The sequence below is a fragment of the Lampetra planeri genome, chromosome 7 (genome assembly GCF_965212315.1).
Source record: "Lampetra planeri chromosome 7, kcLamPlan1.2.h2, whole genome shotgun sequence".
NCBI lineage: Eukaryota > Metazoa > Chordata > Hyperoartia > Petromyzontiformes > Petromyzontidae > Lampetra > Lampetra planeri.
This window is the reverse complement of record NC_136113.1, coordinates 526,787-551,986: the sequence shown is the minus strand read 5'-3', so window position 1 is coordinate 551,986 and position 25,200 is coordinate 526,787. Positions and strand designations below refer to the sequence as shown.

The 25,200-nt window shown below is 45.9% G+C and overlaps 1 protein-coding gene across 1 annotated transcript; it reads right to left on the bottom strand.

Moving 5' to 3' along the window:
• Window positions 1-276: 276 nt before the first annotated feature.
• LOC144719704 (spastin-like) lies at window positions 277-24,040 on the bottom strand. The gene is made up of 16 exons (XM_078595842.1): window positions 23,413-24,040; window positions 20,372-20,455; window positions 16,094-16,177; window positions 14,805-15,181; window positions 12,991-13,133; window positions 11,295-11,388; window positions 10,598-10,672; window positions 10,411-10,482; window positions 9,549-9,624; window positions 9,032-9,123; window positions 7,180-7,259; window positions 6,784-6,826; window positions 5,265-5,344; window positions 4,477-4,547; window positions 3,905-3,945; window positions 277-2,789 (listed from the first exon to the last, which is right to left on the bottom strand). Exons 1-16 carry the CDS (start codon window positions 23,891-23,893, stop codon window positions 2,661-2,663), a joined length of 2,022 nt encoding a protein of 673 aa, XP_078451968.1. The 5' UTR covers window positions 23,894-24,040; the 3' UTR covers window positions 277-2,660.
• Window positions 24,041-25,200: the final 1,160 nt, after the last annotated feature.

Sequence of the window (25,200 nt, the reverse complement as noted above, 5' to 3'; positions counted from 1 at the left end):
AATGTACCCAGTGTGATTATATTGCCATTGATTAGGCACTGGTTATCAGGAAGACATCCGTGATACGAAGTGATCGTCAATGATGCCAAGCAGCATATCCCGTGCTACATTGCATCGCGCGTGGTCATTTCACAGCCATGTTGATCAAATTCATATATTGATGTGTTTGCTGAGGAACGTTTTAACCACAAGATATGCACATTAGCTTGGGAACGGAAGAAATTATCCATGCCAAAAAATGCACTGCTGGATTGAAAGTGCTGCCCGCTGTTGTCTGTAACTGTATGAAACGTACGTAACCACGTGTTGGGGTGAACCCTTACGTCGATATTCATGGAATGCAGACTTAAGATTGAGTGCCTCACTGCTGAGTAAGTAATCACCCACGATTGCGTTGTCAGTAATGTTCATTTAAAGGATTCAATTGTGTTTGCTCGTGAGACTCAAAAGAACACAGTTTAAAAAACAACATATCAAACCTCGAAAGCAGTTTGATAAGTGCATTTGCCATTTTGGTATATTGAAGAGGCTTCGTGAATGACATTTTAATTTTCTTAAGTTTCTAAGTACATCAGAAAAGTATTAAAAATCAATGTCTCCACCCTCTGTTCACTCACCAAAATGTTTGTCTCTTTATATATAATAATAATACCCCTTGTTTCTGATTCACTAGGATCGAACCATGGGTGTTCCCATTGTATAGCCATTGAACCTGACCTCTTGAAACTTAGTTACAAGCAAAAATATTGTTGTGCTTAGGTAACATTAACAAACTGGTACATTTAAAGTTGGAAATTGCAAAAAATGTGTCTGACACTGAAATTACCAAAGCAAAATGCCCTCGTTTAAATATCTGGATATGTCCCACAGATACCATCTGCTAAGAGGACACCAGGCCACAGGTTGCATGAATCCTGAAATTGAGCTGCCTATCTTTTAGATAAGATGTTTTTAAGCCTCAGTACATACCGCTACTGCAATGAAAACACAACTTCGCAAAACGAAACGCCAATAAATATATGGGACTGCATTGTGAGCAGTGTACAAGCACGAGGAATGACATATGGAGTAACCACATTCTTAAATTAACACTGATCTTATTCCACAAAAATATAGTAAACTAATTGTTTTGGACCAGCCCTTCAGAGCAGGAAAAAGAGTTGCCGGTTTGACTGACAAAGTTGGAAAACGCACCTTGTAGTAAGGTACCTTTAAATACAGTAAAACCTCATGAAGCTGGACCAGGTAGGCCGCAATTCGGGGTAAGTCAGAGAGGGTACCGAGAAAAATATTGTAAAAATGCAACGTAAAACTCAGACCGGAACACCGTTTGATCGCAGGTTAATTAGCGAAAAGTCGGATAAGGCATGTGTGCTAATCTTACGTGGTCAATTCTACATGCACTTATTTAGATTGGGAAGTGTAACATGCTATCGTCAGCCATTGCAAAGCAGTAAATACAATGGGTGTGCATGAGCAATTCGAAGGCTAAATACATTATAGAGAATCTTCGGTAGCGCGTGCTCTCGGATGCCTCGATAATTCACGTGCTTTGCTTGGGGTTTCTCTCGCTCTCTCGTTTGCGTTGTTATAGTTTTTACTTTACACATATTTACAACAAACAAAAACACCTCTTCAAGCTCATTAAGAATCAACCGCCGTTTCTTGGGATTAATCGCCAGTCTTCCACATCGGCTTCACGTTGATGGTGACTGATTAAACTCTACAAGGAGTGATTCTGTAAGCGTTATTCAACAATAAAAATTACATTGGAAATATCGACTAATCAGTTATTCACTCAATATATGTTAATTAAAAGAGTTGGGTCTTAATTACAAGCAGAGGACTTGAACGTTACTAACTATGTGTTATTTGCAGTGGGCTTGACAACCCCGGTAACGGGAAAGGCTCTCCTTCAAATTAGTCAGGCTTCAAGAAGTTGTACTGTATCTGGCAAATATTTAAAATGTTGACATTGCCCGGTCTACATTGACATCATGAATAGATTTTCATTACACATTTGATTTATATTTTTGTAACTATTTCTATTTGAATTCGAAGCTCTTAAATGTTTTTTTTATCTATAGTTGAATTTGTCTGTTGCCAGATGTATAGTCTCAGCTGATAAAAGTCAGAGCATCTGCTTGCTCAATAGAACAATGGCAAAATGTTCATCATACCCTAAAAGTATCAAAAACTACACTACATATCAAACAAAGTTAGTCGTAGCCAGAGTAGATTATTTTTATATTTTCGTTAAGTTATTTTTAACAGCACTTACATGAGATTTCCTTCTCCACAACCTGGCAAGCCTGGCTAGGTAAATATTCGTAACGTGAGTGTATAAAGTGGTCCCTACCATGGAATGTTTTACTGTGGTATGAGGTGTGATGTGAGGTCATGCTCAGGCATGGTATCGTCATGTAATGCTCTGTGAGTTGCGTACTGCCTTAGCTTTGCGTTTTCGGGTCGTATCGCGTGTTGTTCGGCAACGATGTCTGACGTTTCGCTCCATGTGCTGGTAGCTTCATCAGACATAGCCAGAGTCGAAGATCACGCGGAATAAAAGGCGGTGAAACCTGAAAATCCGTCAGAGAGCTACACAGCACAAACGCGAACACCTTCGCTCTGTGCATTGCCTCGTGTGGCATCACGAGCAATCAGGCCACAGCGGCCGTGTCTCCGTAATCGCTGTTCCACTTCATGTAGCCTTCCAGAGTGACTATGTTCACACTGCGCTTGATCTTCTTAAGCGAGTCTTCAAAGTCTGATGTTCGGATGTTTCTCACCTAGGCACGCACAATCATTATGAACCGTTGATGTTACACGATAACTTCAACAAAATTCACGAATGATGGGGGAGAAAAAATTTAACCCTTCGTGCCACAATTTGAAATCACAACATTGATAGACACACATTATTATCCGGTTATTAAAACAATATGACAACAGCAGAGCAATGTAGTACTGACAGCGAATTGTACTGTACACAGTGATGAATGTACCATTAGTTGTCAGTGTTAAATTGATCTGCTGCAGGACTTGTACCTTTACCTCTCTCATAGTAACAGAGCGCTCATGTCATTGTGTGGCATGAGCATGAAGAATGTGAATGATGCAGGGTTGTTAGGATCTTGGTATTGTCGCTTTCAGAGTGTTAGGTCTTGAGGCTGGACACTGAATCCTTATTATGAGTGACCCTAAAACTAAATTGATGGCAGTGGTTTGGTTGTGGGCCTTATTCACACCCTGTGAAATTTTTGGGAGAGAGTATAGGTCTCAAGCATGAAGGTCATCTACTTGGAGTGGCGCCCAGAAGTCAGTGGCCAAGGGACAAGATCTGGAGGCAAATCATGGGATATGTGACATGACGACCTCTCAACCCTTTCCCCTTCCGATGACGTACATGTACTGATGACGAACACAGTGTAGGTCATCAGTTTTTCTTACGATTCCGTCGCGATGATGTACACGTACATCAAAACGAAACCAGAAGAAAAAATAAAATAAAACGACTTTATCGGTACTGAGGCTCCCACAAGGCCACGCGGCAGGGCGTGTGGCACAGTTTGACGCCTGCTATCATAGACTGCGGTCGTGTCGCTACAGTTCTCTGCGGTGAGGACAACAACTTTAAAAACATCGGCGATATTACGCCTCTCTAAATAAAATTAGCACCGAGCTGCTTGCGTGTTCCAAGATTCAGAGGTGAACGGGACCCTCACCCTGCAACTTGCAGACATCTCGGAACTAGGAAAGGGATCATCGCGAGTAAAGCACCCTGTGGAGAAAGTAATGTTTCAGCAGTGGGTTTTCCCAGATCGCTGGATAGATCACTACAACAGTGGACTGGGTATAGTTGGCAACGCAGTAGAGTAGGGAGTAGTGCGCATTATGAGCATACCTCATTTGCTGACATGTTTTTCACCTGCTCTGGGTCCAGTTCTGCAGGGGTAGATTTCAAAAACAAACGCGGGCATGCAACAACGGCGAGTATGCGCATCATGCACAGCCATATTCATATTTGCGTGCAGTCATATCCACGTGCACAAGAGACAAAGATCCCCGGTATAGCCAACGTAGACTGTTAGGGCAAGTGCTGCTGATAGAGCCAGGAAAGCAATGCCCCCGACTGCTTTTGTCTCCCCAATGTTGATGTTTTTGCATCACACCAAGTTACTCATTTAAGGCCAAGTTCACCTCAAGGAGGCCCAGAACTGGTTCAGATATTACTCGTCGTTGATGTTGGCTGTGGCTAGGAATTGAATTCAGGTCACCAATTTCATAGTGCATTGCAAAAAACCACTGCACCATCACTCTCCACATGCACAAACACACGCACATTGATTCATAGATTAAAATATATCAGCACATGGTGCTGGCAAACACTAGGTACCACAAAAGAGCCTATTCAGTATTCTCGTGTGCAGTACCATGAACTCTATTTTGGTTACATCATTCAAATGGATTTCTTACCACGAATGGGGCCCAAGGCTGCGTCTTTAGCAAGCGCTGTGAGGTCACTCCCAGAGTATCCTTCTGTGATGCTGCAGACACGATCGTGTGCATTCACAAAGCACACAATACATGCAATACATATACACAGGGAAATGCACATACCACCATCATCATTATTAGCAGCCATCATCTATCGACTGCTGGTGAAAGCCTCCTCATTTCATCTCTACCCCTTACAATATAATGTATTTTCCAATATTTATCCTTCTACACTGTAGGGGCAAGTAATGTGAGCGAGCACTTAACACGACTAATTATGACTAAGTAGTCATTTCAGGTGAGGCCCAATACAGATTCAGATACCATGTGTGCTGATGCGCATGGCTGGGAACGCAACTCGGTTTGTTTGTGCCCTGTATGGGCGTGACGGGCTGAGGGTAGGGTTGCAACTCGTCCTGGTTTTCTTGCTATCATACTGGGGAATCTGTAAGTCTTTCCGGGACTTTAAGACGTTATTTTTTGCCATTGGCGTAACAAGCACCGCTCAAGAAAATGCCTTTGCAGATAAAGTCATTCTGCGCTCTCCCAGTATTGTGAGATATTTGCCCTTCCCCGTGAGAATATCCCCGGCATTTTGGGACGTCGGAGGTGGCAACCCTAGCTGGTGAGTCATTTTGAGAGAAAGGGGAGAGAGATATTGCTCTGCTCACTGCTCCCCTCACCGCTCCCCTCACCGCTCCACTCACCGCTCCACTCACCGCTTCCCTCACCGCTCCCCTCACCGCTCCCCTCACCGCTCCACTCACCGAGCCAGGTGTGCCCGGTCCGCGTGGCTGAGCGGGTTGCCGTGCTTCCCCAGCAGGCGCGTGAGCAGCTTGAGGCGCGTCTGTCACAGCGGCACGTGTTAGAGCAGCGGTTCTCACTCGGGGGTACGCGGACCCCTGGGGGTACGTGGCAATGTCCCAGGGGCTACGTGAGGTGATTTATTAAATGTGTGAAATTAGATATCATACGTGAGAGTCAATGGTGAAAAATCATGCATGAATCTGCCAATATAAAATAACTACGATAACATTTAAATTCATATGGTAACCTAGTAGAATGATATAAAATACCTTTCTAAACTTATTGATCGTAAGCAATGCCATTTTCAAGAGTAACCAGCGAGAGCGTCCGTTGAATTAGTTTTTTTATTCACTTGCAGTTACTTAACTAGTTAGGATACCTCACAAAATTGACAATTGGTTAAAATATTGACGTTAATTTTTCATACATTTATTTCTCAAGACCAAGTTCGGGTCAGCCAAGTGGGTACTCAGTTGAAACAAAATTCAACAAGAGGGGTACATACAGTAACCAAATGGGGTTGAGAACCACCGGGTTAGGCGAGCGGCGTGGCAAATGGACGCAGCGTCGAGCGCGGATCGCGTTGCACGAATTGTGAGTGGAGATCGCGAGGCGTCGACACGCGAGGAGGGAACGCGCCGCGATTGCCGCGGGCGGCACGAGAGGGACACTCTCAAGAATCCGTGCGCGGTTTCGCGCAAAGTCTCCTTCTCCACGCGTGGGCTCTGGTTCCCTCCCACACGACTCAAGCGTGACCCTCCTTCAATAAAAAATAATATCTCCAAGACTCGGTGACACTTCCAGGAGTCAATTCAGGTCACCATCCTTTCTGAGGCTGATTAAATTGTTACCGCTGTGAGAACTGAACAACGCTCATCCTGTGGATGGACTGCCCTCTGATGTAGGAATTTGGAATTTCTGCTGCTGGCCCAGATCTGCGAACAGGGACGAGCACCAGGACAATTTTATGTCTCTGATTTCATTCCGATGACATCCCTATCACTATTGTGGCTTGCTCTCAATGTTCTTAATAGACAACTGTAATTCACAGATACTCATAGCAGTGAGTTAATTCGTTCTGAAACACGCATTATAGTACACGAACCAAATACTTTAACGGATAAAGGATCTGCAGAATTCACGTGGCTTATGTACACCACAGTGTACACACACTAACACGTTTAACAGTGCCAAAACAGGAAAAGATGTTCCATCAGAGCTTTAAACAGGCGACGCCCAGTTACCGTGCATGTTTTCAAACGTGGGAGTAGTCAACAAGTTCATACAGCCGACGGAAAAACAGAGCCCAGGATACTGAAGTCCAAAGCACAGCAAACATCGAAGACAGTGATACATTAAGAGCAAGATGATTGTGGAGGTAGGGGAAAATAGGATATGCACGATGAGTGAAATGAGACATCAAATTGAGACTGTAAGGGAGCCAGAGAAGGACAGAGAGACTGCGATAGCCGTGGGTACCTCCTCCTCGGGCAAGGAGACGTAGATCCTCTTGGAGAAGCGGCTATCCAAGGAAGAGCCATGGGACACAGGACACAGGCAATACCCGTCACGTAACCTCGCTTCCCACAACCCCTTCAAGCACTGGCCAATCTCTCCAGCGCCCTACCAAGCATGTTGCACTTTCACTCCTGGCTTTAGTCCTCAAAGTATCAATTTGCTATTTGAAAATCTCATTTAAAATCGTCACGGATTTTGCTAACGACCAGGCTGAGACCGTTAACTTGATATTCTTGAGAACCCGGAATAATCGCAAATGGCTAAAACCCACATTTTAAACCCACAATCTCAGCAGGCTGTGCTCGACGCATTGACATCGCTCCACCGAGCCACTCCACCACCACGGCCACCACGTACCGGAGCACAGCCTCATCCAGCTCTTGGGGCCGGTTTGTAGCTCCCATGACCAGCACGCGGTCTTCCCCAGAAGACTGCACCTAAAAACACAAAATAACAACTGTGACAACCACCACATAGGATGCATGTTCTGCGCATGATAGTCAAATTGACTGATATATATTATCTTCTTGGTTCTTTCAGTAAAGTCACGTAGAAGGGAAGTAATAAAATAATACAAATAAAACACAATAAAATAATTCTCACGACGTTTCGGCCACAACGCAAGCAGCCGTCCTCAGGTGAAAACCAGGTCCGTCGAGGTGACAGAGTCTGAATGAAACAGCACACGAGCTTGGAGCATATATATAAGCTGGGTGCCTTGACAAAGGAATTTGCATATCAAGAGGAATTTAGCATATTTATGGGAAATGCAGGAATGTGATTAGTACTACATATGCATGTGCATTATGCAGGATTAACAGCATCAAAGGGAACTGCAGTTGCTGCTGCTGCAGTTGCTGCTGCTGCAGTTGCTGCTGCTGCAGTTGCTGCTGCTGCAGTTGCTGCTGCTGCAGTTGCTGCTGCTGCAGTTGCTGCTGCTGCAGTTGCTGCTGCTGCTACAGTTGCTGTTGCTGCAGTTGCTGCTGCTGCTGCTGCAGTTGCTGCTGCTGCAGTTGCTGCTGCTGCTGCTGCAGTTGCTGCTGCTGCAGTTGCTGCTGCTGCTGCAGTTGCTGCTGCTGCTGCAGTTGCTCCCTTATCCATTTTAATATAACACTATGTATTATTCTACCCACCCACCAGAATAATACATAGTGTTATATTAAAATGGATAAGGCAGCAACTGCAGCAGCAGCAGCAGCAGCAGCAACTGCAGCAGCAGCAACTGCAGCAGCAGCAGCAACTGCAGCAGCAGAAGCAACTGCAGCTCCCTTTGATGCTGTTAATCCTGCATAATGCACATGCATATGTAGTACTAATCACATTCCTGCATTTCCCATAAATATGCTAAATTCCTCTTGATATGCAAATTCCTTTGTCAAGGCACCCAGCTTATATATATGCTCCAAGCTCGTGTGCTGTTTCATTCAGACTCTGTCGCCTCGACGGACCTGGTTTTCACCTGAGGACGGCTGCTTGCGTTGTGGCCGAAACGTCGTGAGAATTATTTTATTGTGTTTTATTTTTATTATTTTATTACTTCCCTTCTACGTGACTTTACCGAAAGAACCAAGAAGATGAATCCCTGCAGTCACGAAAGCGTTAAATTGATATATATTATTTTCAGAGCTGGAATTTTACTCGAATTAACCATTTCCCGTTCCAAGACGACTGTAAGTTGCAGGGTGGGTCCCGTTCACCGCTGAATATCGGAACGTGCAAGCGGTTCAGCGTTAATTTTATTTAGAGAGGCATAGCACCGTTGTTTTCAAAGACGTCGTACTCACCGCAAAGAACTCTAGTGACACGACCGCACTCTACAATAGCTAACGCCAAACTATGCCACACGCCCTCCCGCATAGCCTTGTGAGAGCCTCGGTACCGATAAAGTTATTTCTTTTCTTTCGGTTAAGTGCAGATCCAAAGTCAATATGATGGGGGGGGGGGGTTGTGCGTGGTCATTGGTGACTGGGCTGAGACCATCACCTCGCTACACCTGAGAAATCAACAGTGCCAGCTCAGCACTCTGATCTGTGAGCCACGCAGCCACCTCAATGATTATTATTATTGTACTGACCCCAGGGAGATGACAAGCTGTGTTGACCCCCAAGTGGGAGTTTGAATTCGCGTCCTTCCAATTTGAGTCAACGCTGTGCCACTGGCAGCCAGCCGGATGAGCATGTGGGTGCTGATTTCATGCCGGAAGCCATACCCCATCAAACTCCACAAGGAACTCCGTCTTGAGACGCCGGCTCGCCTCATGCTCGCCCTCCCGCCGCTCACACAGTACACTGTCCACCTCATCTGCGTGGTTGCACGCACATGCCAATAGAAATACACATATATAAGCATACACGTACGAACTCAAGCCATTGCCAAATAAAATCTCAGGAAATTTAGAGGGTTGGACTGGGCCACGGAACAACTGGGCATATACAATCATGGCAACGCACAATGACGAATAGCGAATCGTAACGGACGCATGTCATTCGCATCCCGGGTTTCGACTTTGCGACAGAAAGAAGGAAACGTTGATGGGATATGGTGGCATCGATGGCATTCGCCGTGATGATTTCTTGCTCAGGCACCGAGCCAGTTGAACAAAATGAAAGAGGGATCATTCTACGTGGTGAGTGAGTGGTGAGGATGCAGAATGGGGTGGAAACTGTGCAGTATAACGTGGCATGTGATGTGTGCTGCAGTATTGTCGTGGATCAGGGGTGCGGGACCTATGAATATGATCGAAGGCTGCAGCTCCCTCGCCACAGAAAACAAGGCTCGCACCAGCTTCTCGCCCTCTCCCACCTGGACACGCGTGAGGAGACAACGAGAATATGGCCCTGCACTCAAAGAGTGATGTTTGTACAGCAGGACATTGGAGAGCTCAAGGAGGAGGATAAGATACGATGGTCAATCATTCTTTGCCACTCACAATGTGTGGGCTTGCCTCACCATTACTGTATCTATCTCTGAATTGATGTTCAATTCCAGATTAAAGATCACACGAAATGATTCATCACTAATTCCAAAAGCTGCCGGCGTTGGAGCCCTCTCCTACATTAACATTAGCTGCCCCGCCCATCTCTAAACCTTTATCAACAGCTTGCCCTCAGAGGCTAACCTCCCTGTTCCTGATGACGACCGCTTGTGTTGCGATCGAAACGTCGTGATATTTTTATTCACTTTTTTAATTATTTTATTGTTATTTTTTCTATCAATGTGACTTTACCGAAAAAACCAAAGAAGATCTACAAGCTCACTTCCCAGTGCGCATATTTAATGAAAATGTAATATACAAGAAAAACGTAATGTGTTGGACTACACAATATATTCATTCAAGAGTATAACATAAAGTAAACATCATATCATGCAAAAAAGTTACACTTTTTTTAGAAGGCACCAGGGTTCATCCTACTGAGAAAATGGTCCTGACCATAGAAATGTGGAATGTACATGGCCCAGAAAAGCTTAAATGGTCAGCAACAAACCAACAGTGCCATCAAAGATGTTAACAGGTGAGAGTTAACACGTTTGTAGAATTGAGCAAAGTTGTCAGGTGCTTGGGAAGTCGTTTTTTTAGCGGTGACTCACATATTTGGAGGTGAGACTGGCCGCGCTTATATTGAAGAAGGTGGCGCTCGACTCGCTGGCCACAGCTTTTGCCTGAGGAAAAAACAGCGCACCCCAAGAGTGAGTTCCGCAAGAATAGAGCTCTGACGTGATGTCCTGAAGAAAGAAGCACAACACCTGAGAGCGGTGTGGATGCGACACGGCTCACCAGCATCGTCTTGCCGTTTCCTGGTGGGCCAAAGAGCAGGAGGCCTTTGGCCGGTGCGCGGAGCCCTGTGAAGAGCTGAAACACGCGCACGAGGGTGCGTGCACAACATCCAAAGACAGCGCACGCTGCATATGCGCACATTCACAATTACACCTACGCAATACGCTAAACATCCAACATGTTCAATCTTAATTTTTAGAACTTTCGTGACTGCAGGAATTATTATTTGTTTCTTTCGGTTAAGTCACGTCTTTAGACGTGAATTATTTGTTTCTTTCGGTTAAGTCACGTCTTTAGACGTGACGTCTTTAGACGTGACTTAACCGAAAGAAACAAATAATAAGTCCAACATGTTGTGCGTGCATGCACTCACCATGCACATCAACACACAAATTTATATTCATGAATGCCTACACGTACTATTGTACAAAGATCCCCCGTGTAATCTACACAGGCTGTTGGGGCCAGTGCTGTTAGCAAGCACCTATGAAGGTCGGCACGGTGTGTGAGAGAGTGGTGTGATCATAGCCGCATGTGAATTTGGCCCAATGAGTTCTTCCGGATTGGGAGCATCAGTGATTGTAAGTTCATTGCACTGCAAGGGCGCTTGCACATATACACTGCAACACGGTGTTGTCATGGTCAGCGCGTTGTCTTCGTATATATGAGCAGCAAGCGACGGACGAGGTGAGCGCACCTCTGGCCGTAGCGAGGGCAGGATGACGATCTCTTGCAGAGCCTGCTTGGCCAGCTCCTGCCCCGCGATGTCGTCCCACTGCACCGAGAGGACACTGCAGCACAGAGACACCCAGCGCTGATGATGCACACGGCACGAGACACGCAGCGCTGATGATGCACACGGCACGAGACACGCAGCACTGATGATGCACACGGCACGAGAAACGCAGCACTGATGTTGCACACGGCACGAGACACGCAGCACTGATGTTGCACACGGCACGAGACACGCAGCACTGATGTTGCACACGGCACGAGACACGCAGCACTGATGCTGCACACGGCACGAGACACGCAGCACTGATGCTGCACATGGCACGAGACACGCAGCACTGATGATGCACACGGCACGAGACACGCAGCACTGATGTTGCACACGGCACGAGACACGCAGCACTGATGTTGCACATGGCACGAGACACGCAGCCCTGATGATGCACACGGCACGAGACACGCAGCACTGATGATGCACACGACACCAGACACGCAGCACTGATGATGCACACGGCACGAGACACGCAGCACTGATGATGCACACGGCACGAGACACGCAGCACTGATGTTGCACACGGCACGAGACACGCAGCACTGATGATGCACACGGCACGAGACACGCAGCGCTCGACGAGAGCCGGCCACCTCTGAGGTGTACAGGATGCCCTCGTTGTTCACCAACTTGTTATCTGCGAATCGCATCTGGAGCTCTACACGACTAATGCATCGAGAGATGGAGAGAAAGAAAAGTGACGAGATAAAGGGTTGAGAGAGAATGCGATGCGAGATAAAGTGATGAGAAAGAAAGTGATGCGAGAAAGTTATGAGATATTGTTTATGTATTTAAAAGCGTATGTATATATTTAGGACAATATTATTATCAGCAACATTTGCTATCCACGAGCATCTCCGGAACGTATCCCTCACGAATAACGAGGAGTTAATGTATATCTATACACACATATATATAAGCAGCTTAGACATATTACTGGAATAAGAATGTTTCACATTACTGAAAGAGTGGAGAGTTACATCCAAATACATCATGGGACCTCCTTTGCCAGTACCAAAATATGAGAATAGGGTTTCCCCTTTTTTATGGCAACAAAACAGGCGTTAAGATGTTAAAACACCAAACTGAAACCTTTTACAAGGAATCATGTCTGCACTAACCACAATGCTTGTGGTCAGAATGCAAACAAAAAACATACTCTGATAATATATGCATTGTGTTTGAAACTGATTGGTCCACACCAGAGACAGCTTTCTTTCTAACCTAGCCTCAAACGTTGTTAGACCAGAGGACGCCAACACCGTTTGAGACGAGGCTCGAAAGAAAGCTGTCTCTGGTGTGGACCAATCAGTTTCAAACACAATGCAGATATTATCAGAGTATGTTTTTTGTTTGCATTCTGACCACAAGTATTGTGGTTAATGCAGACATCATTCCTTGTAAAAAAATTCAGTTTGGTGTTTTAACATCTTAACACCTGTTTTGTTGCCAGAAAAAAGGGTAAAACCTATTTACATCAAAATACATTATTTTGAATGGCGTATTGTTTCACAACTGCTACAAACTGGGACTTTTAAAGTCCTGGGAAGATTCGACACACACAGGACTCGACGCAGAGCGCCGATGCATGGCTCGTTTTTTCGCAGACCTGTCCACGATCTCATTGAGGATGAGGCTGGCCAGTTTGCTGTCCACGTTGCGCAGGTTCTTGAGTTCCATTTTGCGCGAGGGGGAAGAGAGCGGCGTGCTGCCCCGGCTGCTGGGCCGAGACGAACCCTTCACCCCAGCAGCCTGCACGTGCACAAAGACAAAGACCCCCCGTGTCACCTCAACAAACTGCAGGGGCAAGTGCTATTAGTGAGCAGCACCTATGAAGGCCAGCAGAGCACACGAGGGGGTGGGTGGCCAGCACCACGCCTGGTCGCCTTTGTCTCCCTCGTGGCGATAATTGCACACACCACCAGGTACTCATGTGGGGCTGAGTCGACCTAGAGGAGGCCCAGGACCGGTTCAGATAATCGTCACTGGTGTTGGCCGTGAGCGGGAATCCAACTCGGGTCGCCGGGTTCGTGGCGAAGCGCTCTAACCGCCGCCACTCTCCACGTGCGAAGTCGGGCACAGCAGTGATGAGGGGGTCCAGACTTCTGGTTGCCAAACCAATACATCATGAGGTCGCACTCATTAAAATCAAAGCGCTTACCACAAACGAACCGCAATAGCTCGCTGATCTCGTCAGGGAGCATAAACCATCACGCGAACTCAGATCCATCCTTGCAGCGGCATTTGGCTGGCCATCGAACAAAGACGGTCACTGCATCGCGCACTTTTTGGATGCGCTTCTGCGGTCGCCCGGAATGCTCTTCCTTTCGATATTCGCAAGCCACTTGAGCTATGCACTTTTAAATAATCGATATTGAAAACTAATTTCTTTAGAACTGCTTTTTGTGTTGCGTTTGTTGTCCTTCCTCCACAACTGCCATTAGCATGGTTGGCTACGCACGGCACCACGTCCCCTACACTGGGCAGTGGAAACCGACTCAAGTGCATGCTGGAGGAAGGTCTGCCTGTCTGCTCTAGGATTCTTTAGCGTAACCGCTTCACAGCAGGTGGTAGGAGTTGGCCCAACAGCAGCAGCAGTTTTCTTTGTCTTGGTGTGTGTCTCGCTCGGTGTGTCTCTGCATGTGTGTCTGCCTATGCTGTTTCCATGTCTGTGTTTTATCATTCATTCTTACCTGATGATGGCTGCTTGTGTTGCAACCGAAACGTCGTATTCTATTATTATTTGATTTGATTTTTAGGTGACTTTACCGAAAGAACCAAAGAGCAACAGCAGCAGTCTTTCACAATCTCTCACACACACACACGCACGTTTACCAGGGGCTACCACACAGTCGCCGATTAAAAATATGATATAATTACGTAGTTTATCATCTTTATCGTGAGCAGCTCTGTAATTTGTATTTGTTCACTCTTGGGGTCCGGTCACAAAAGCCCCCTAATGATGCTATGCCACTGCCCACAACGACGAGGCATGTGGAGATGGACACTTAATTACATGCCCAGGGCTGCTTACAGACACCCGTGTATAGAGTTCTATGCGAACACACGTAGATACCCATCTGCAGCACTGGAGTAGCGTGTCACACGTAAGATGGTGCTGTGGAGCAACACCACCAAGAGTGGATAGTGATAGAAACCGTAATATTCATTTTCAACAATAAGTCAGATTTCTGTTATTAAGCATATGCGGGTTGATTATTTTTTATTTATATTACTTTAAAATATATTATATATTTTTTTATATAAAAAAGGGGAACTAATTGTGTCAGCCGCTTGCATTAATGCGATGAGAGCAGCAGCCAATGTCTATGTTGTAGATCATTCTACAAAAGCTGCAGCTGCATGCATTCAGTACATTCATTTACGGTGGTGGCCAGGTGGTTCAGAGTTCAGAGCTCTGACCTTGGTGGTGGCTGAAAGGGCTGGCTGGCTCAGTTGGCGGTACAGCCCAGATGCGGGGCTGGGTGGCGAGCCCTGCCTGGGCAGTGGATTCACTGTCGCCGCTGCTGCTGCTGCTGCTGCTGCCGCCGCTGCTGCCGATGAGGTAGCCCCGGAGGGAAGGGAGAGTGGGAAAGAGGACCCAACAGGCCGCGGTAGGCCGGTCAGGTTGAGACCCCCTCCGGCGCTCCTGTGGCGCTGGTGGTTGCTGCCAGTAGGCTGGACGCAGTGGTGATGATGCGCGTGGGTCCGAAGACTGCTAGAATTCCCGGGGCCCCAACGTGGCAGGGACTGGCTCTTGTGGGTGAGCGGATCCCTGCGTCTGGGCAGGCTTCCCACCTCTACGCAGCACCATACGGAGAGAGCACGCACACATGCACAGTAAGGTGTGTATCATGCTAAGTCGTGCAGTGGTTAATGCGCCTGGTGGCCTGAGTTGTATTCCTGGCCATGGCTAACAGAGAGAGAGTGCTAACAGAGAGAGAAAGAGCACTGACAGAGCACATGGATTACCCGAGATGTCAAAGGGCAACACGGGTTCACCAAATTCCAGCTTCATTAGTGCACTGTGATCCAGTGAGAATGTTGTGTTTTACTTTTGTCAATTCTATTTATTCCGGTAGCTTACTGGCTTAACCTCCAATTCTGGTTTCCTTCAGTCCAGCTTCAAGAGGTGTTACTTTATACAGTGCAGGTCCCTATTATCTCAGCCTCTGACACTGTATGTATAGGTTTTTTTAAATCACATTTATGAAGGATTTTTTTCATGAATAGGCATCAGGGCATACCTATGCTGAAGGTTTCAGGGAAAATATTCTTCTAGTGTTTTTCACTCTGCGTGTTGAATGAATATGCATTAAGGTGAATGTCAAAGTTTACTAAGGCACCGCCTCTGCTTACTCATAACGTTTACCTATAAAAGGCTAATTTCATGTGTAGCTTACTAAATTATAACAGAAATTGTGGTCTCGATGTTATGTCAATTACAATTAAATTCCTCATCGCAGTTATTCGTTTCTGCCATTTTATCCCGTTCTCTACACAACTACATCATTGACAACATAAAGCCCCATTTTTATTCTGATTTGCATTTTAAATAATTCCGTCCATTTTCCCCTCAGGTCTTCGACGTAGGAAACAATGTGCCCCATCTGGCTTCAAAATGCTCACATTGGTTACGGTGCAGTTTGTACGGAGTAGCTGGCACACAATGGTGTGCCAGTGAGGTGGTGGTGGTGGAATGCGGTGCTCACCGAGAAGTTCCAGGCGGTCTTTTGCCATCACCAGGTTCGTTTTCATTTTCGCCTGCAAACGCCGCGCTCTGTCTATCTGCTCTCCTGCGCTCACACACGGTGATCGCAACATTTACACATCTTCATACGTGCACACGAAGACAACAACAAAAATGACAAAGATCCTCTGTGTAGCCTTTCACGGATTTTTGGGACAAGTGCTGTTAGCGAACGCATATGAAGGCCGGCATGGCTCACGAGGGGTTGGGTGGCCAACACCACAACCAGGGCCAGATTAAGATTTTGTAGGCCCCTGGGCTACAGGTACTGTGAGGCCCCCAGTAATATTTTCAAAAGGAAAACAAAGTTAAAGAAAAATCTAATTTATTTTTACAAGGCTAACAACAAATAAAATTCAGCATTCACAAGTAAAATAACTTTTCACTTCATCTCTGGAGGCCCCCTCCAGCTGGCGGAGGCCCCTGGGCTGCAGCCCCAAAGTCCCCACGCCTTAATCCGGCCCTGACCATGCCCGGCCGTCTTTGTCTCACTAGTGATGTTTCCACAACGCTTCAGGTGCTCATCACCATGAGTCAATGTTAACTAGGGTATGTTTCATTAAAGTGTGCCCCACACTAAATACTATAAACTAAATACTATAATAAGGCTGATGTGACACTTGTGTCACACCCAACAGCAAGGGGATTTTACCCCAAAGGAAATAAATACCAATAACCTTATCTGTGATGAGACAACTGAGATTTGGGGATATATTCTGTGAAGCATCACAGACTAGCTGATCCCCACATGGATTTGGCGCCCCATGAAAAGCTTTCCCATTGATAACGGGTGCTTAGCCACAGGTATACTCCAAGGCCTCTGCTGCTGCGTTGTCTTATCAGATTGCACTGAACAATGCGCGGTGCAACACGAAAAGGTCACGGTGCAGAAAAATATGCGGTAAAACCTGAAAACACATCGGAGAGCAATATAACACTTTGTTTAGACCACATATGGTGGCGTGACACAACGTGTGTATGTTCCGCATCTATTTGTAATATGCACCCTTTTAACATGAGGTCGTGTCGGCGCCAAAGACAACATTAAAAAAACACTCGCTGTTATAGGAGAATTCTGAGTAATAGAATAAATACATCTCTGAATCAACATGCCCTAACTCTGTTGTACTATGCTATGCTCCATATTGTATCCACACAATACAACATCGGCTATTAGATTAATGGCCTTCTAGAAGCCCTTGTTCAAGCGAACAAATGGACGAGTTTCCACCTTAGGTGTCGCATCAGCGGAGTCAGTTTTAGCGGATGGATAACGGTAAACATAAGCCTCGAAGAACAACAGGCTGAATATTAAATTTGTACTTGGAGATGTGGAAGAGAAAGTTGATTTACTTATTATCTGTGGGTAGAGCGGATGTACTTTTCTCATTAAAACGTGGAACAGCAGCATGAGATGTTGAAGCAGCTGCCACCTCGCCTGGGGCCAAACAGGGCAGCCGCAACACACGGGGTCTTGCCTGGAAATTCTCATTGGCTGCGGAAATGAATTATATATTACCCATTAAAGTAATTCATTTGCTCATAATTAACTCGGCATGGCAACACCTGGGGCCGGGAGAGGCTGTGCATATGGTTTCAAACTTGCAGCCCCAAAGACTCGACAGGGCAAGAGCGCCCCCCCCCCCCCCCCCTTGCCAAACGTGCAGCCCAGAGGGGAAAGCTGCCGGCATTAAAGACAAATCAGGAATTGAATCTAAAGTGGTTGCGTAGATTTGAAGCGAGGATCTCAGTGGCGGTCGCCAAGCGCTATGACCTCTGACCTACCGGGCCAGCTCCGTCCGGGCAGAACCACTGTGACTGGTTAAGAGCTCATTGAGAGTGGAAGTCTCTTTCAACAGAAACCGAGGTTACAGACGCAAACAAAAGCAAAAAACATCAAATCGCAAAGGCAAAAATGTCAAATTCCGTGAATAGACACTTAAATTGCGTGTGATGCAGATCAAAACATTTAAACGTCTAAAGCAACAACGCGTAAATAATGGAAGCAAAATAAATAATAAATGAGCTAGAAAGCTATGGAAAACGTTTACATCCAGATTGTTCAAATTACGGAAAATAATTACTACTGGGGTAGGCAGGCGCTGTGAACATCTTAAAACAAATCATCTAAAAGTAACGGACACTAACAAATTCATGCAAATTACTGAGTGTCGTACAATTCTGTAAAAATTCTTAATTGAGCTGCAGCCTTCCCAGCTGAGACAGCCACAAAAAACCCCGTGGCGACCCCCCAGGGCAGATTTATGTCTTCAGAGATCCAAGGCAAGCGGACTGAAGCCAAAGGCTTGGGAGCCACCACCGCCCTGGCCACGGCAGCGCACACAGCCCTCCCCCACATCACTCCCAAGGGGTTCCACAGACCTGAGATTACGTCACCCTGCGCTGCACATTCATTACCGTACACTGTACATCAGTGCATGTTAATATGTGTCCTCAAATAATTGGTCATAAGACAGCGGAATACGGTATTTCAAGATCCACGAATATAGTTCTGTGTTATTCCTACAACAGCAAGGATTCTGGAGACCTGCAATTTCATCATCCTCGGCATCATCTTAGAATATGTATTTACTGCAGAGAATCAAATGGTAGAGGGTGGCGTTTTTAGTGAGCAGCGATCGTTCCTTTAGGAGAGATGGAGCGACAAAATCAACTCGCGTGGAGTCCCTACTGTAGGTGGATTATTCCTTTGCAAAACCGTGAGAAGTGATGACATCTTTGGGGAGGCCTTCTTCCCAGAATGGATAAATGAATGCTGAGTGTGCTGTGCTGCGGCGGAACTATCCTCGCCTCGTATGAAACATCAGCTTTGTGGGAGGCTCAGAGCCAGCATCAAAGGTCCCTGCGGTGCCCTTTGTTGAGCAATGTGCACGTGGCACACCGATTCTAGCACGAGCGAACGGCCACACGGAGTTTTGTCCGTGTCTTATAAATCAATCCGCTAGCATCTCTAAGTGACAAAGGTAATGCTTCTTATCAGAGAATGCAAGTTAAAATGTTACCTGTCTTATGAATATGGTCGCAGGAAGCCAGGTAAATAGGAAGATCATAAGTACAATACAATGACATTCTTCTCTGAGTCACGGTTGATGGGCAAGAACATAACTATGCCACTTTCTGTCTAGAATGTAGTACAGTCTATCTAAATGTTATTGTGCAGCATCTTCAGATGCTCTGACATTTAAACAATACAAATATATGTTTTGTCATATAAATACATAAAAAATGCAAAGTAGAAGGAATACATATGCGTGACAAGAGGTGCCAAGTTGAACCACGCTCTCTTCTGGAATGGGACTCGATTGTTGTATACAAATTATCACCTTCAGGGATTTTAATTACCTCTGGATGAGTTGATATTGTTGTGGCTATTCACAGGGAAAAGTGGTATCCTGAGACAAGATCATCATTGTGAAATGTTTTTTCGTTGGTAATTCCTTATCTTTGCCTTCCTTTGGTCAAACACACACCCTTAGTTTTAGCCAGCTATGCTTATATGAAACTATACATGGATACTGCTCGATTACAAAATATGCAATACCTGAAGGTTATATGAAATTAAGACGCAACATATTTTATTCACAATATATTCTGCGTCCCTTTTAGGAGCTGAAAACCATGGCTTACAAAATCCACTGCGAGCGCTTTGCTTTGCACAAAAAGGTGACAGATTCAATCATATCAACCATATAAGAATATATTTTACTCTTTCTGGCGATGAAACAGGTGTTAAAACAACAAACAGAAACCTTTTGCAAGGAATCATGTCTGCATTAACCACACATACTTGTAGTGAACATGCAAACAAAAACATGCTCTGGTAATGTATGCATTGTCTTTGAAACTGATTGGTCCACACCAGAGACCGCCTTGTTCATGGCCTAATTGAAAACTGTGTTTAAGATCTTAACACCTGTCTTGTTGTCAGAAAGGGTAAAAACTATTGTTATATTTTGATACTGGCCTGAAAGGTCCCACATTATCAACCAGTCAATATTTAGAAATACTACCAAAGTTTTCACTTTGAGAAAGTGCACGTGGCCAGTTTGAAATACCTACGTCCTCAAAGTTCTCAGACCAAGGACACCACAGGCCACATCCCCGAGACCACGGTCGAGGTCAAGAGCAGAGCAGGTGTCTTTAAAGCAGCCTCGGGGCCTAGAACTGGTCTTGAGTACCCTTCCTGGCTAAAGCCCAACCTTTACATTGCTCAACGTACCTTCCCCCTCGATGGAGATGCGGATTCCCTGCTCCAGCTGGGAGATGCCTCTCCTATACCACTCCACTGCCTCCTCCTTACGGCCTGGCCCAATTACAACAAGGTAAGGGAGGTCAGCATGGCATGGCAATAACGGAGCATGGGGATAATGGGCAGAGAAGAGGGAATTGGCAAGAAAATTACATTTTGACATAGAAAATGCATAAAGAATGGGAAGTTATGGATAAAAGTGGACCATTGAGATAATGTGGCCAGACAGAAGACAGGAATGGAATGTTAGTAAAAGTTAGCTCACAGGAGGAGTGTAAAGAATAGATTGATAGGCGGAGACGAGATAACAAAAACGTGCATGTAAAAACGCGTAGACAGATTATCAGGAAGAGAAATTGAACATGCAAGATTGCACTATAATGCCAGTGCTGGAGAAATCCTGCATTCATATCCATGCAGTCATCTGGGATTAAAACAAGTTCTCTTGGATAACGGCTGATACAATCTCAGGCAAGGCATCAAAGGCTACGGGAAAATGCTTAATTTGGAATACTCCAGGACTGAAGACAATTCGTCTAATAAGAATATGCAATAGCATCACAGTATAATGTTCTTCACAGGATTTGTATCCAAATGTAATAAACCCTGCATTGCACTGATTAGGAAACCATTCACAGGCTGACGCACAAGAGGGTCACGATAATGAGTCTCAGCCCTGCAGGGTTTCCTGAAAAATAGGATGCAGCATTAAAACTGTATAAAACAGACATGTAAAGTAGACCGTCACACTGCAATTCTGTGCCCTTAGGGGCCGTGAAACAAATGGATGATAGTGGAGTTTCAGCATATGAATGTGGGCAATCATGAGATCTGTATTTTTTAGATGTCCAGGAGGGAATTCAGGCAGCAGCAAACCACACTAACACTCCCCAGCACACATTCACAACAGCAGGTGATTAGCACATTGTGCTATGACAATGACAACCGGAGTTGGATTCCTGGTCATGGCTAGCATGAGCGGCGAGTGATATCTGAACTGACTCTAGGCTGACACCTGTCCCTTCACCAACTGCCACTGACAGGAATGGTGAAGTATATTCAGAAAAACTCCATGACTGAACGGTGTCACGTGATCTCCATCCAGCAGTGGATTGACAAAGGGCTGTCAATTTTATGTACAGATATACATCACCTTTTATTCAGTTTAAATTAGGTTCTGCTGTCAAGACACTGGCATGGCCGATTGAGAGTAATGATGCAGTGGAGTGCCCAGCATGTGAACCAGTGTGGGGTGTTATTCTGCCATCACGTGCTCGAGATACACTCCAACATGGTGTCACAGTGTGAGGTCATCTGGTAGTCCATTTTACCTAAGTGGTCGTTGTCAGAGTCAATTTCAGTTTTACACGTGTTTATGTCTACTCGCTACTGTATGCTTAAGATGCAATACAGTCTAATATATTGTTAATAACAAGCCTACACTGCTTAAATCCATTTCCACACCTCCGATTAGCAGGGTTGGCTACACATGGTGCGAAATAAGTTCAACATACATGCATTCAGTCACCTGTGATTAACCAAAGTTGAGATTAAATCACCTGAGATGAAATCAAGATATCATCTGTCGTAGGTCAACAACTTCAGTGTATTCATCACGTAAAATGTAAATTTTCACTTAATTTATCTAAGATTAATTATCGCAACTTTAATAACACAATGGTGGCATAACCAACTTCAGTAAAAAACACAACGTAAAATGATGCGCTATATGGTGGGTGGTTGGGTCAGAGAAATATTTTCGGGAGTGACGTGGTGTAGTTCTTTGGGTCATCATCATCCTCAGGGACGTGCTGTGGTGGAGCAGACGTGGAATCCAGAGCGGTTGCTTTGCAATGTGACCTAATCTTGACATCTGGATTATGATATGAATGTAAACATAACTGTAAACTTCTTGCTTAAAATGCAACACTCGCAATCCACTGATCTACACACCAAGATGTGGGGAATTTGTTAAATGTCGGTTCGCTCATGTGGATTATTGTCTTTACCTGCCCAAACAGATGTAACCCCCCAACTAAATGTGTATCGGTGCAATTGAGCAATCAGACATCGAGGGCTATTCTGCTCATGTAGCTCAGTACACAATTTCAGACACTCAGCACCTACTCTTTCTCATGACACTGCTCGCACAATCTTGATTGCTATCTCTGCAAATACGTTATAATCGGTATCTATTTACGACGCACAATGCAAGTGCATTCTGAGAGTGTCCAGAACACATGAAATGAAAAACAATTAACAGGGCTCGGGGTTTAAGTGCCTAGTTCAATTTCGCTGAATCAACTCATTCCTCGAGGGCTGTTTCATCTTAAGGAAACACTGCCACAGCAACGCGCACAGTATGCAGGTTACGTAATGGGCTACCCAGGAACACATATGGGAACACCCATCATCGTTCATCATCAAAATGCACACCCACCATATTTTATAGCGAGTCTCAACCTCTGCACCACTCCCACCTCACTTCAATAACTGAACATTTCAACTGATCCCCAAAATCACAGATTGAACCACGCTATCACCGAACCGCAGAAATTAGACACCTCACTTATCCACAATGCCTCACAGTCACACAATGTCCACCACCTGACTCGGCCTATTTTCACAATACCCAACACCTTCCACGAATTAGAAACTCAATGTACAGCACGATCACACGAACCGCCAGACACGTACACCAATACCTAACGCTGTGCTTCAACCCGCCAAATCTCGATGTGCAATATTCCTTTTGGACCCCTGTACTTGTTCCCGGCAATATTGCTACTGTATTTTTATTTTATTTTTGTTGCTATTGTGCTCACGCACCACGGATCCCCCTTGTAAAATAACCGGACAACTGGCTGGGATCATGCCTGTTACAAATCAAATTAACTCAAACATGGTTTAACCACAAGCTTGTTCTCTTCGCACCCATGCTGAGGGATATCAAACCATGCCCATCCCTGCTGCCGCTCGGCCACACGACTTCATGACCCACTGCGACCCACCTTTGTCTTCCTCGTCAATCTTGAGCGCAGCCGAGATGCACTCGAACGCGTTTTTGTGGTGGGCATGCAGGCACTGGGTGGCGTCTTCGGGCCCCTGCCCCTGCTGGCGCTGCTCCCTCTGCCCATCATGGGCCTGCCCTTCCTCTGCCTGCCCCTGCTCCGCCTGCCCTTCGGGTTGCGGCTCGGCACGCCGTGCGTGCAGGTCGCCCAGGCGCTCGCACACGTAGGCGATGAGCAGCCACAAATGGAAGGCGAGAAACCTGAGCACTCCGAACACAGCGAGCAGCGGGTACGAGAAGTTGTGGAGGTTGCGCTTGTGCAGGGACACCCTGTCAGGCTTGGAGCCGCTCCCGACGCTTCCACCTCCTCCTCCACCACTGCTGCCCGTGCTCCCCCCGGTGGCCCCGGTGGCCCCGGTTCGGCTCGGCCGGTGCGGCCCCTTCCTCTTTTTGTTTCCCTTGCCGGCGGCCGAGGGATGCATTCACTCGGCGGGATGGGCAGGCTCGGGCATAACACTTCCACTGCGCCGGGATGGCCGTGGACAAAGAAAAGCCCAGCACAATGGGCGAGCGTGTAATGAGCAGCAGTGGGCAGCAGCAGAAGGCTGCGGACAGTAAACGGCTGCAGTGTCTGGGGGCAGTGGACCTGGTTCAGCACCGCGGACAGCAGCTCCACAGGGCAGGCGGGCGAGTCCATTCGCTTCCGGTGGTTGGGGGGGAGTCTTATTGGTCGCTGCTATAGCTCATGGAACAAAATACTTAAATCTACCGAAGAAAACCCGTGATGACAAATACACACCCCGTCACATGTATTCGCATGACCCGAGCCAATAATGGGGGTTTATTGTTGTTGTTTATGATGACGCAATTATATTTGATGATATCACATTATTGATTTTAATGTTTGAATTGTGCACGCGTTCCAAAACTAAAGAGCCGTATCTTAAACATAAATCAGTAATACAATAATATAAAATGTCGAATATCATTCCGCATAACCAATACAGTATATGCATTTAGAATTACAGGAAAGAAAGTATTAATGACACTGTTTGCACGTGTGAACAGACGTTAAAATACATGTAATTAAAGGCGTATTATTGATTACATTTGCTCGTATAATGTATCGCCTGTACATGAGCCCACGAAGACTGTTTGCGCACCCTCTTGCGGTTGGGCCAACGTTGGTCCAACCACATGCCAACGTTCACCCGAAAGTGTTCATGTTTACTCGACAATACAAGAGTGTAAATTCCGACTTCAAATGGGGAGGGCCATGTGTAATAAGGCATGACCAAGAGATGTATCCTGAAAATCATTCGGTTGAAATAATTACAGCTAATGTAGCGCCTTTCATAAAATCTCGAGCCAATTCTCATAAATGGGGGTGGGGGGGGCTGAGTTAAAATAGCAAATGACTTCTGAAAGATAAATGTGTTTAGGCAAGATGTAAAGATCCCGACCGAACCGAATTCTCTGACAGCCTTCGGCAGAGAGTTCCACAATCTGCATGTGCCACAGAAGTGGAGGCCAGATCGCCCATGGACTTGAGGATCAATCTGGGGATACAGAAGAGATCCAAGTCCACCGACCTCAGAGTTATTGCTGGAACGTAGGGACGCATGCAGCAACTCCCAAATATGTGGAGGTGCGCGATCATTCAGGGCCTCGAATGTGAGGACCTTGAATACAATCCTGAATTTGAGCGGAAACCAGTGAAGGTGAATTAATAGCGGGTTTTTTAGTTAAATCGTGTAAGTATAAATGTGTCGATAATGTAGTCATATAA